The sequence below is a fragment of the Plectrocnemia conspersa genome, unplaced genomic scaffold (assembly GCF_051122295.1).
Source record: "Plectrocnemia conspersa isolate PC_06_02 unplaced genomic scaffold, ASM5112229v1 ptg000011l, whole genome shotgun sequence".
Classification (NCBI taxonomy): Eukaryota; Metazoa; Arthropoda; class Insecta; order Trichoptera; family Polycentropodidae; genus Plectrocnemia; species Plectrocnemia conspersa.
This window is the reverse complement of record NW_028277175.1, coordinates 15,130,349-15,143,384: the sequence shown is the minus strand read 5'-3', so window position 1 is coordinate 15,143,384 and position 13,036 is coordinate 15,130,349. Positions and strand designations below refer to the sequence as shown.

Below are 13,036 nucleotides of genomic sequence, written 5' to 3'. Positions count from 1 at the left end.
GTCATTGATGAACTCATTCAAAATTATTAGAAAAGAGCATTTGACGATCGATTAGCTATATGAGCAATGTCAAGAAGCGCTTAAAACTTATTTTTTAATAAATATTTACTGAAAGATTAGCCTATGCGTGACTTACTATGGCATTGATATAAAGAAACTCGTTCTCAGGCTCATTAAATCAATATTTTTGGATTATAATTACTCTTAAATTTCTGAATATTGTAGAATAATTTCGCAAAAAGTTTTTATTCAAACTATATAGGCATATCGTACAATCGTTGTAGAGTAATGAACTTGCACAAGCTTCCAGTCACGATAGTGCTATAATATCATCAATGTTCAAGGCTATCTCTTACAAAAAATACATGTTACACGTCTTGTTAGTTATCAGTGGATCAAAAACGTACATATATAGATCACGTTTTCATGATCCACTGTTTCTCATCCAATGAAATTGAGAACTTTTTTATGCGATAACTTAAGCATTATAAACGTTGCACAAGTCGTTCGGCATTAGATTAAAGTTATGGGGTGTTTCTAACATTTTTATGACAGTGACCTCGACCTCGATATATAACCATACCTGTGGGAAATTACGACTATTGGACAGATCGATGCGATGTATAAAACTATGCATATTATATATTTGTAGATAAGGGAGCAGATGTTGCTAATCGCAAATTTAATTTCAGCGAAGCAAACGTAGTACGTGCGCTTTTGCAAGGGTCGAAAAAGTTTTATGCACAGAAGAGCTTTTAGAATCTTGGCTGAGATTGGGGGGGTGTGTTTGCTGAAAGGCTTTGCAAGAATGCATCCTCTTTCACTATAAGCTACTGCTGCAAATATTTCATATTCAATACATGTGTACTCGAGAAATGCTCTATTATTTAATTCAAAAGATTGCATATAGCACTTATGGATGAGTGCAGAGGCGGATTAGAGTGCCGGAAAATTTCAAAAGCACCTCTCTAGTTCTTTTTTCTAAATTAATATATAAATAACTATATGTCATTTATTTTTATCTATGAGAATGCATTAAATTCACAAATATATTAGATATACTACAGCCTTCAAATGATATAATACAAACGAGTTTATAACTTTTTTGCTTACTGATCGATTAAAAAGGATAGCAATCTTATTACTTGGTAAAGAGAAAGCGACCATCCTGTTCATTTGCATGTTTTGTGCTTTCATTCCTAATTATTAAATAAATAACATGTCATAAATGCTGAAAAAAAGCTATATAATTAAAAGTCAACATTAGTAAACAATGTAATTGTACACGTCATTCTGTCAAAATGTGTTAAAACTATTTAATAAATATGATACCCAATATGTCCCATATAAAATAATAATGCTTAATCGTGAAATGCCGACTAAGATCATTTTATTGTTCCTATTTATACATTGGTTGATAACTACTGTACGAATGATTTTTTTATCACGATCCAAGTTAAGCTGAGAGAAAAATTGTAAGGCAGATAGTAAGCTGAAAAGTTTCAGCTTCGTTGAAGTCAAGCGAGTGGGGGTGGTTTATTAAATGCTAAAAAGTACTTTGAATATAGAATATTTTTAGTGATCTTTGATATCTAATGAAGTACTTGAGCAAACCAAATACTAGAAAAAAACATGCAAACCATCTGATGCGAGCTTTTCAAATACTTCCAAGATATACAACTAATAAAAAAATAATTTAATATATGTAGTCCAAAACAATGCTGTTAAAAACACGTATATTTATGATACACTAAAACAATCACAACAACACAAAGAATACTCCTAGTATCAGTTTTCCGGTATGCTTACCCTTGAATAAAATCTGCGATTCTCAGAGTACAAGTTTTTTTTGCTTACGTTTTAAATACACTCACATATATATCAACATAAAAACGACTAAGCCATTTGAGACACAGAGTAATAATTATTACGTTTATTACCTTATTTTAGATAGCATAACCTTTTTACTTTCTCTACCTCTTTTATAGCAATTGTTCTCTACACGTACAATACATTTGATATATAAATTATTTATTACAGAATATGATAAAATTAGGTGTTCTATCCGTCCCTGGATGCCTGATAAAACTAGGAAAAATATCTAGCGTATAAAAAAGTTTGCTCATAGATTTTGAAGACGGAAATTCATAATAAAAATGTATGAAAGAGATCTTCGGAGGGCGTTTTCATTGAAAGCTACGCAATAAGTTATATGAAACGTTGAAAGCAGTTCGTCGGGAAGAAAAGCGTGATTTATATATCGGGTGAAAACTTTTTTCCGACACTTTCAGAAGCGACGTCATTCTGGAAGGTGAACTGTGGAAAATTACGGATCGATAGCAGATGGGTAGATAGTAATCTCACGTACTTACAACAGGTGTACGTGATGCATATCATCGATGAATATCTAATTAAGTGATAATTACTAAGCGCATTAAGCGTGAAGCGATACATATGTGTGTACACATGATGCGAAACCGTAATTGTTAGGTAATTAAAGATAATTGAATGTTTACATTTATAAATTTAAGAACAATTTAATTTTGGTTAGGGTATACAGAAAATTATTTTAAAGGTTAGGTTACATACTTAATTTATAAACAAAATAAATAGGTTCTACACAAATAAGATACTAGTAATAAATTATATTATATAACGTAAAACGTAATATTAGTTCTTTGCTCTTTAAATATTTTTTTTAACTTTTTAGATTTTTGAGTTGATATAATACGTAAAGATATTTTTTATAAATTATTCTCTGATATATGGATATTAAAATTATTAATAATAGAAATCGATATTTATTGTAAGAAAATATAAAATTATGTTTTTTGTAATATTATAGTATTGTCTTGCGTTATCCCAATGCGTCACAATGGAATAAACACAATCAATAACTACTAAAGTAGTGAGACTCAGTACCGAAATGAGTATGTAATCTAGTGACTATTTTATTAAATATGAAAAACAATATTAAAATTCAATGACAGACGATGCGGAAAGCTCCCATACATTTTTTCAATCTGCCTATTTCCGTGTAAATCGGTTTCTTTTATTTCATTATTAATGTGAGTATAAGATTACCAAAGCAAAGATAAGGTCAATTAATATAGTTGCAATTTAATAGCAAAAAATTGTAAACAATTATTTGCTATTCAAAAACTTCCGACCTCTATTGAAAACTTTCAAGAAAGCATAAATATTTTCAAACATCTGGCACGGACAAATTTTTAAAATGAAATGTTGTAAAAAAAAATAAAAACATTCTTACAAATTTAATTTTTAACAAGAAAAGGCCCTATAAAAATACTTGAGAATTTAGCGAATTAAAAAAAAAAAAAAGATAATTCTCGATTTGGAATTTTTCGAGAAGAAACACGATTCATGTTGGTTATAATATGATTGAACCAAATATTTTCCTTAAATTTTTGACCGCAAAATTTAAATTATCTGATTTGTGTGGTCATTTAAATTGTCATAAGTTTTTTTTATGGAATGTAGTATTCGCGTGTAATTTTTAATATATATCAAGCGATTTTATCTTTGAATAAAAGTGTTTTTCAACGCAAAATGAGTTCGTAAATATAAATTATTAATCGATTACACGTTGACCTTTATTGTGCCTTTTTACTGCTGCATCAAAATATTCGCGTGGATTGAATACTCTAAAATGTCACTGAAATACCATTTCTTTGTCAAACTGCTCATGGCTCGCTGAAAGGTCAAGGGCTTCAGGGAAAAAGCGACTGTAAAAGAGCATCTGGTATGTGCTTCAATAATATATTGCCTTGCGAGTGGGCACCTCTTATAAGAAAGAAGCTTCTTATCAAAGGCTAAGAGATGCTTCGTGGACCAGGATGACCTTCGGTCGGCCGTGTGATCTCATTCGAGTGCGAAATAAGAGTATTACTGAAAGAAGATAAGACACGTTCGAAAACCAGTTTCCATTGTTAAATAAAACGTGCAATAAATCGCTGGGCATGAGTGCAAGCGTTCCCGTTTAAAATGGCTCTGACCCCAAGTTCAATCGAGCTATTTTATATTTATAGCTTTTCGAAGGTCCGGGATGATGTGAGTCGCCCTTCACTTAACTCAATAAACGATCCAATAGTGTTTTGTAGCATTAAAAAATTCAATGTAGGGAAAAACTCAAATAACAAATAAAATGACATTATTTTGGTATATATTGAGCAAAGGACTATATAATTTTTGATTTAAATACATTGGACTTATAATTTGTGAGATCATTTAAGAGCAAGAATCTGATTATTCAATTTTAACAAGGACATTTGCTCCATGTGGCAGAAGTAAATTTGAGAAATGAATGCTGCTCTCATGGTAAATTTTATATCGCAATGTCACGAAGCGTCTAAACATATATATTAAAATAATTCATCGATTTAGCTAACATTTTGTAAGATATGATTTAATTAAAAACAAAACGCAGGTAAAGCCTAGTAAGTTTAAAAAAGCATTATATGCTAAATCTAAAATGCAGATTATCTAATGTACATATGATGTGACATAATGATTTTTTTAATATTATATAATATATAATAACTTATGCAAGGGGTTTATAAAGGTTTTAGTATAATTACTTTTTTTTTAATATTTAAAGGTACTTACAGTTCTAAGACTTGAATCCTCAGTTAATGAAACAATTTCAGCACCTCCCTTACTTCAGGAAACACTGTCACTGTTCCCGGAATGCTGATAAGATTTGCAAGCGATGTTTATTTGCCTTTTAAATCGCTGCTTTATTCATGGTAGTAAAACATATGAATAAAGGGCGAGGTCGGGTGAGTTGTGCAGATTGCATAGTTACTGTTTTATTTATATTGTTATTTTTTTCTTTTGTTTTACATAGTATGTAACATTGAGCTGTTAATTAAAGTGTTTATATTATATATATCGTTGTGAAAATGTGAAAAAGTGTAAATTAAATAACTTTCTAGATATATATATATTTATATACAACATATACAAGATAGAAAAAAAATATGGACAGATTCTAGGGGACGTGTGAGTAATATTTGTATTTATTTAAACAATAAAAAGACAACGATTTAGTGAGGTTTATATAAAACTAAAGTTCAATTGTTTTTCAAAATTCAAAATTTTTTTTTCCTTGCAAATATTTTTTAAATAAAATACGATTTCACTCATTAGGAATTTTTACAAAGTTGTGTAAAAAAGCTATCAAAAGCTCACTCTTTCATGCAACCTATAAAGTATAAACACAAAGAGAAAATATAATTCAGATATTCGGCAAAATATTTATCTCATTTGCTCTCAAGCACAAACAGTAGAAACAAATTGCTAAAATATGAAGGGTGCTTACAAAGTTCTATGAATTTGCGGAATTTATATGAAAACATTGATTAATATTTTTTCAAAATACCACCTGTTTCAACTTAATTTATTTTTATGGCTATGTTCTGATTTTTTTTATTAAGTACTAGTTATCTCCTACTTTATCAATCCGTTGTTTAGAGACTGAAACCAATAATATTGTAATGTAGCTTAATTTTAATTGATTCGAATTGCTGATAATCGTTATGTGCGTGCATAAGGACGTGATAGTAATTCCGATTGCAGATCTGCCAAAACTTGCATAAAAGTGCTACTTTTCTTATCGCTTTTTGATCGAGTTTTGTGCTAGTGAATCAATATTTGCCGTAAATTTTTAATCTATTATTTTCGTCCTTGAATAAAATGTTTAATCTACTGTTTTCTGACTTACTTTCAACAGTCGCGGTACACAATATTCTCAAAAAGTAATGCAGAATCTCTCTGAATTTTTCTAAAACTGATTACCACGTTAAATATCTTCCGAATGATTCTACATAAGCATTTTTATTTCTCGAGAAAGAGAAATCTCGAATTCACTTCTCAAATTTTTCGAGAATTCTCGAGAAATTTTGATGTTTGAAAAAAATGTATGTATTGCAGATACATTATTACATATTATCCTTAAAATAACCCTTTAAAAACAAGTACCATTTAAAGTAGAATCAAACTTCCTTGTTAAAAAATTTCGGATGTGGAAAAATTCCTCTCGTTTTGTGTTGATGTTGGTTTAATCAATAAATTATTTGTTCTCTAATCCGTTGATGTTGGTTTTCTGTAAGGCTGTAGAAAATTTCTTTCTCTACCTGTTGTACCAATAATAAATTTTCAATTTCTATAATAGATTCTTATGATTTAAATTATTATACCATTAAATAATCTACGAATATTTTTTTCCCCATTTTACATAACTTTATGCTTTTAAAGAATAACTAAAGAAGTCCTTCTTTTTTTGACTGGTGTAAGATTATGGATTATGCAAATATTTAATTCATGACATCAATGTCTTTAATTGCCCGTTGAAATTTCGAGCTTAGCTCAGAATTTATATTTTCTAATTGTACTAACAAAAAAATTAAGGCCCCTTCAACTGTCAATAATAATCGTGAAACAATTATCAATAACTGCTGCTGCAACTTAAAAAAAAACAATATAGATTATCGATTCCCATGCAGAATTTATTCTTATCGGAGCGCGTTCTTAGATCACCAAAACAAAGGTAAAGCCGCCGGCCGGTTAGAGTAATAGAAAATCGCAAAAAATTGTTGATCATTTAAATGCTTTCGATCTTCCGAGAAAGTATGCATATTTTAAAACATCAAAAAGGTTTCTTTTATTACTTAAGCAAACATAAAGCAAGTTTCAGTGTTAAAAATTTGTAAGCAATTTTTTATCATACCCATAATAAAATATTCCATGAAGTAGGCACATTAGGCACAAACCCGTCTTTTTTTATGCAGCGTTATAAAAAGGGCTGTGGTTGTAAATCATTTAAAAATATTCCTAAAAATATTAATTTTATATAAAAAAATACTTATTTTTGAAATAAAAATATTTTTTTTAAGTGCTTTTATTTATATTTTTCTTTTTTATCTTATAAGTATTCTTTTGTAAACTAGAAAATGAATATAATCCAGCTAATTTAAATGTATGTATTTCCCTATATTTTTAATTTTTTATATAAAAAGGTGAGCTTTGGTGAAGATCACCTAAAAGTTGTGTACTAGAATGGTAACATAATTTGGCACTACTGAGTTATTTTTATTCAAAGATAGTTTTTTTACACTATATCATATACGCGATGTTAGTTCATAAGAAGCACTAGATTTTTTTATGACATGTAAAAACTGCTTCTTGAAATAGTGAGATGCTATTGAGGTTATTTTAGTATAGAATTGTATCACGAAAATAAACGCCTACACAATATATTCAGTTTTATTGGTTTGCAAGACATTGATTTTGATTATGCTACAGCATTGGTATTTACGTAAATATTTGCCGATTATTAACCTTTACAAAATTCTTGATTTCACACTGTTTCGTTCATAGGCACGACTAATAAATATTTCAGCTCTATATTTATAGATCAGAACTAGTTTTTAGGCAAGTTTTTATTTTTTTATCTTGATTTATCTATAATAATGTATGGTCATTCTTTTGGGCGTTGGATGTCAAACCAGTTGCTTTAATAGTCACAAAGCGTCCTGACCTTGGCGTCAAAGTCGATGACCACTTCATTATCCAATGATAAAATATTCTTATAAGCATTAAATTTATTATGGTATAGCGCTCCATATTTCCATATTGTATTTTCGAGTTTTTCAGATGGCTCTTCAACGCTCGCTGCATGATTTTTCTCTCCATAACTATCATTTTCTGCTGAAGGGAAGTGCTGAAATTACACAACCGCAAACCTCAGTCCATTGTGTGTTTGGCTATGGATACATAGCTCTAGGAAAAAATGCAATGTTTGCGACAATGGGGAGAGCACCCTTTGTACTGCTGAAACACAATGCTTGTCATGCATCACTCTCAAATAATATACAACGTGTATTGTACGTGCATATTGTGTACGTGTTTACTAATAGCTCTTACAAACCTATGTTTGTATAATATCGAAGCAATATTAGAAAACAACCCTTGCGTGAAAAATACAGCCGAGAAGCGAACCACGAAAAGTATTATATAGATGTCTCTAACCTAATTTAGTTTTTAGTTTACTTTAGAAATCAGCTTTAATATTTGCATGAAATCAATCACCGCCTCATTCTAAAATACTTTACTCCTATTATAAAATATTATACTGTTCAACAATACAAATAAGAAAAATTTTAAATCTAAGTTTCATAAAAACGTATGTAATCAGTGTAAAAAATGATTATAAACGGTTTTAAAGATATGGCTAAATCAGTGTAGTAGAATAACTCCTGTTAAATAATTTTACTGTGGCATATTCTGATAGGTCTGTGGCTTTATAATGCGAACAGCGTTGAATTTATTTTTTATTGAACTACATAGGACAAATTATTTTATTAGATAAATAAACAATAAATAGCATAAATATTATTTTATTTGTCTCGATTGAAAGTTTCAATTTCGTTTTGTTATAATTTTGCATATCTTTTACTAAAAATAAAATATAGTTACGCAATAAAAGTTCATATATTTCTTAGCAATATTGATGAGCAAATGTTATAATTACACTAATCAGTTATTCATATTTATATGCTTATAAAATACATAACATTATAATAAATTAAATATCTCGAACAATGAACTCGAATACATTTTCGCAATCAATAAAAAAAATTGATTTAAGGCGTTGTAATGAAATATTTTAAGAATGCATAATTAACTGCATTTATCAACGTCTACATTTTTTTAAATGATTTATTAAACGAGGTAAAGTGTTTTTTTGTCATTTGCCAAATAAAAATGACCATGAATGGTGTTGAAGTAAAATATGTAAATATAAAATTTGCGAAGAACAGTATTTCTCAAGAAATTCCCAAAATTATGATTTTATTATAAATATACCTCCAACATTGATATAAAGGTCACTGTATGAAAATTATTCCCTCAAACAATCCTTCAAATTCATTAAAAGTACACGTCAAATTTCACGCATAATTTTCAAGTGTTAAATATGTACCTAACTTCTTAGAACAAATAATTGCTGCAACAGAAAAAATATTTGTTCGGCGCTTGACCGTGTAACCGTGTAACGCTGATAAATCAAATGTCAAGAAGTGTCAACATTTAACTTATGTGTTTATATACGATCCAATAAATGTTTATAAAAAAACATTGAACACTGTTGATTTTTTGTGCATCATTCGAGTGTACTTCGCGTTTATGCGAAATGGCGAAAGTCGCTAATAAAAAAAGTGTTGTGAAATTAATCATCAAAGACAAAATGGAGAAAGAATATTTTGACAGGTGTAATTTTTAATGATTACATGACATCATTGAAGAGGAAGATTTTTTAATCGTCATTAAATCTTGTGAAAATTGAAGCATAATTTGAAGTTGTTAAATTTTTACCCACGCAGCTAGGATGATTTATAAATCTAGTAAAATAATTTATGTGATGAAAGCTTAATCACACTTTACTATAAATATAATATTATAAAATATCCAAACATATTATACGTATATGTATATATGTACATATATTTAACCTGAAAAGCAGGTTTTTACTAATCTTGATTGCCACTTAAAATCTTAAAGATGTAGATATTAAGAGAACAAGAATTGAACAGTGATATCGTGAATTAATGACGATTCAACCAATTATTGGGCGTGATTATTGTAAATTAGAATTTAATGTATATCTTTAAAAAAATAGTTCTAACATAAAATCAATAATTCAAATAATTAAAACTAATATTGCAAAATCGATTTTTTTATATTTGTGGCAAAAAGTATGAAAAATTGAGGCTTTGTAATATTTTGCCATTTTAAAATTCAATGAAATTTCGGCTTATTTTTGTTTAAGGTTTGTTTACTCTGTTTAAGAACAATTCGGTTTACGAACAAAAATCCTAATGACGTCATGCTTCAGTTTGCGTACAAAATTTTGATATCCGAAAAGTTCACGGACTGTAATTTACCGACTTTCTATGCTACAAATAAATATAAAAATTAGCCACCGTTGCGGCATATTTTCTGAAATCATATTTTATGCGAAATATTATATTTTAATTATGCATTGAAAATTATTAAAAATATCTACTCTTAATATTTACTTGATAATTTCTTTGCTGCTCAGTGTTGCCATATAGTGCTATATAATTTTCAGTCCAGGTCAAAAACAATAAAATCGTGCCATAGAGGTAAAAACGCTCGATTATCAAGCGTTTATATTAAGACTTTATACCAATATTTCGAGTGAGAATCGAATAAAGCACATCTAAATTAAATTTTTCCCTATAGGAGAGCACAAAAAATATTAACACTTCTCAGAAGGCAAAAATTCACGTCAAAAGCAATAAATGGAGTCGGCGGTAACACTCGGTAACGAGCGTTATCATTGCGACGAGTGGGAGTCGAATAAAGCACATCTAAACCAAATTTTGGCCAATAAGAGAACGCAAAACACAATTATCCTTTCTCAGAAGTCAAAAATTCACGTCAAAAGCAATAAAATCATGTTGTCGTCGTCACAGTGGGAACGCTCGTTACCGAGCGTTCCCACTGTGACGGCGCCGACACGATTTTATTGCTTTTGACGTGAATTTTTTACTTCTGAGAAGGGATAATTGTGTTTTGCGCCCTCTTATTGACCAAAATTCGGTTTGAAAATACTTTGATTAGCCCTCTCATATTAGAAGTCTTTAATAATATCGGTAAGGATAGCTATGATATTTTTAAAACATAGTGTAATCTCAAAATGCAGACAAGCTATCAATCAATATGTGAGATGCGATGTCTGTCTGTATTAATTCTACTAATTATTTTCCCCTGAGAGATGTGTTGGCTTAGTTTGTATTTTGGACTTGAACTGATAAAAAACCTAAAACTATAAATAGTTCTAGAACTTTCATTTGGTTAGGTTTGGGTTTGAACAGCAAATGGACGTTTCGCAACCGTGAAATTAAGTTTCATTGAAATTTTAGAACAGCATTTTAAAGCATATCTGTTAAATTATATTTTCGCTAGTAGAAATATGTATCTACTGGTGAAAATGTATCTGGAATTTACTAGTGAAAATATTTTAGCAAAAATACACATCACTGTAATATTTATATATCGGACGTTAATAAAAAACTATAAGTTTGTAAATATATATATATTGCATATAGAAAAGTAAAAATCATTTAATTTTATTATCATTTGCCAGATAATTTATATTTTTACTAGTAAAAATATATTTCTACTGGTGAAAATATATTCCGATATAATTTTACTGAAATGACATATTTACAAAAATATTTTCGGAATGGATTTGAGACTGTTTTTTCTAGATTTTCTTTCAGGCATAATCACATGAAACTGAATGTTTTAATATATTTATTTTGTTGTATTAAATCCAGTTATCAAATTACCGATAGTATAATTTATAAAAACATTAAATTAATATAATTAAGCTGATCCTGTTGTTGATTTTTCGTTTTTTCTTTGCTTCTTCCTAGGTATTCGATCTGAATTTTTAGATAATATACCTAAATTTACATCGTAAACAGCTGTAGTTTAGTTCTTTTTTATTAATATATTCTTGTTATAATTTTTTTCAGAGTCCTCAGGGAGAACGTGCTCCTGGAATTTGTCCTCTTTCCACCCTGTTGGCAGGCCTGTATATAACCATCATATTTATCGTTATTATAATTATGAATTAATTAAATCCTACATAATGCGATTTAGGAAGATATTAAATATTATTAACTTAATTGTTATTAAAATGAATAAAATCACGTTTCCATGTAACCATGAACTTTCTAAAAATAATAGCTAATAATAATATTGCCATTTAAGATCAGTGAAATGTAAAGAAAATAGTAAAACTGCAATTATATATTAAGGCATTTGCCATTAAATAATAAATTAATTTTATGCAGTACTTTTTATTGTCAAAATCTAATTTTTAATATATAAATTTTATTTAGGCTATATTACTGCATCGTATAAATTTATATATATATATATAGTATTTAACTAATTATAAAACCACCGAAAACTTCTAAAAATGGAGATCCCCTAGGAGAGCATGTTTTGATATTAGATTGATTCTCTTTTTAATATTATTTTAAAAATGTTGATAGTGTAAGGCGTGCAAAATATTCTGTAATGAGACAGACAGGTAAATTTTTTTTTACATTCTGTACCAATACATATAATCTATTGAGTGCATTTTTTGCAATAGCCAGACTCCAAGATCGTATAACATTATGTAATGTAATCTCTTTAGAAACTGGAAACATTGTCCAGTAATTTTCATCTAATTGCCCGAGCGTCTAACTACTTTTTGATTCAACCATGGTGTCCAAACCTCGCAATCAGATCAACCAATGTTGTTGCAAGAAAACGCATCAGATTGCCTAACCTTTTATTCCGACTCTTGTATTATAGAAGCATATTATATACAAGTTGTTTCACCTTATACCACTACAATATTGTTAGTAATTGAATGAAGGAAATAAACGTGCCTTCTTGGTAGACGGAACTGACTTGCTCGCTCTCCACACTCTGGAGACTCTCCGTGTCGCCATCACCGTCTTCACTCAGTCTTCCTTGATGAGTAGGCGTTTGAGGCAGGATCTCGTTCACGGAAGGCGGCCTGGTCCGTGCCAGCTGAGGGAACAGTCTCCTCTGAAGATAATGCTCCAAGATCTCTTGAGTGATCCTGTTCTGTCGCGCCAACTCGTGCTTGTCTGGTGAAAGATACCACCGTCAGTTTTGGAACACTGTTGGTCGATGGTATCCAACCATGGATGAGGCTGCTTTCGTGAATGTATTTTATTTTAAACTTATACATATTTTAAAACATTACTGATTGATCAGACCGCATTGATATAAGGTTGGACACCACCGTTGTTTAACAATTATTATACATGTATCAGGTATTCTAGAATGTCACATTCTGCATGTCCATATATTTTATATACATACATATCAAATGGAAAGTCATTTATATAGATAATAATTGTACTTGCGTAATATGTATAGACACAAATGTGACTGTGTTATT

At 29.4% G+C, this 13,036-nt stretch overlaps 1 protein-coding gene across 3 annotated transcripts in view; it reads right to left on the bottom strand.

Annotated features, from left to right (window-relative positions):
• Positions 1-13,036, bottom strand: part of tfc (Brevican core protein triforce) — a 66,893-nt gene that overhangs the window by 22,671 nt on the left and 31,186 nt on the right. Inside the window, exon 2 of one of the 3 annotated variants that reach the window (XM_088197480.1) lies at positions 12,495-12,719. The exons of the other annotated variants lie outside the window; for them this stretch is intronic. Coding sequence (XP_088053606.1) covers positions 12,495-12,719 — 225 coding nt within the window. The remainder of the gene's footprint in view (positions 1-12,494; positions 12,720-13,036) is intronic. 3 annotated transcript variants of the gene reach the window in all.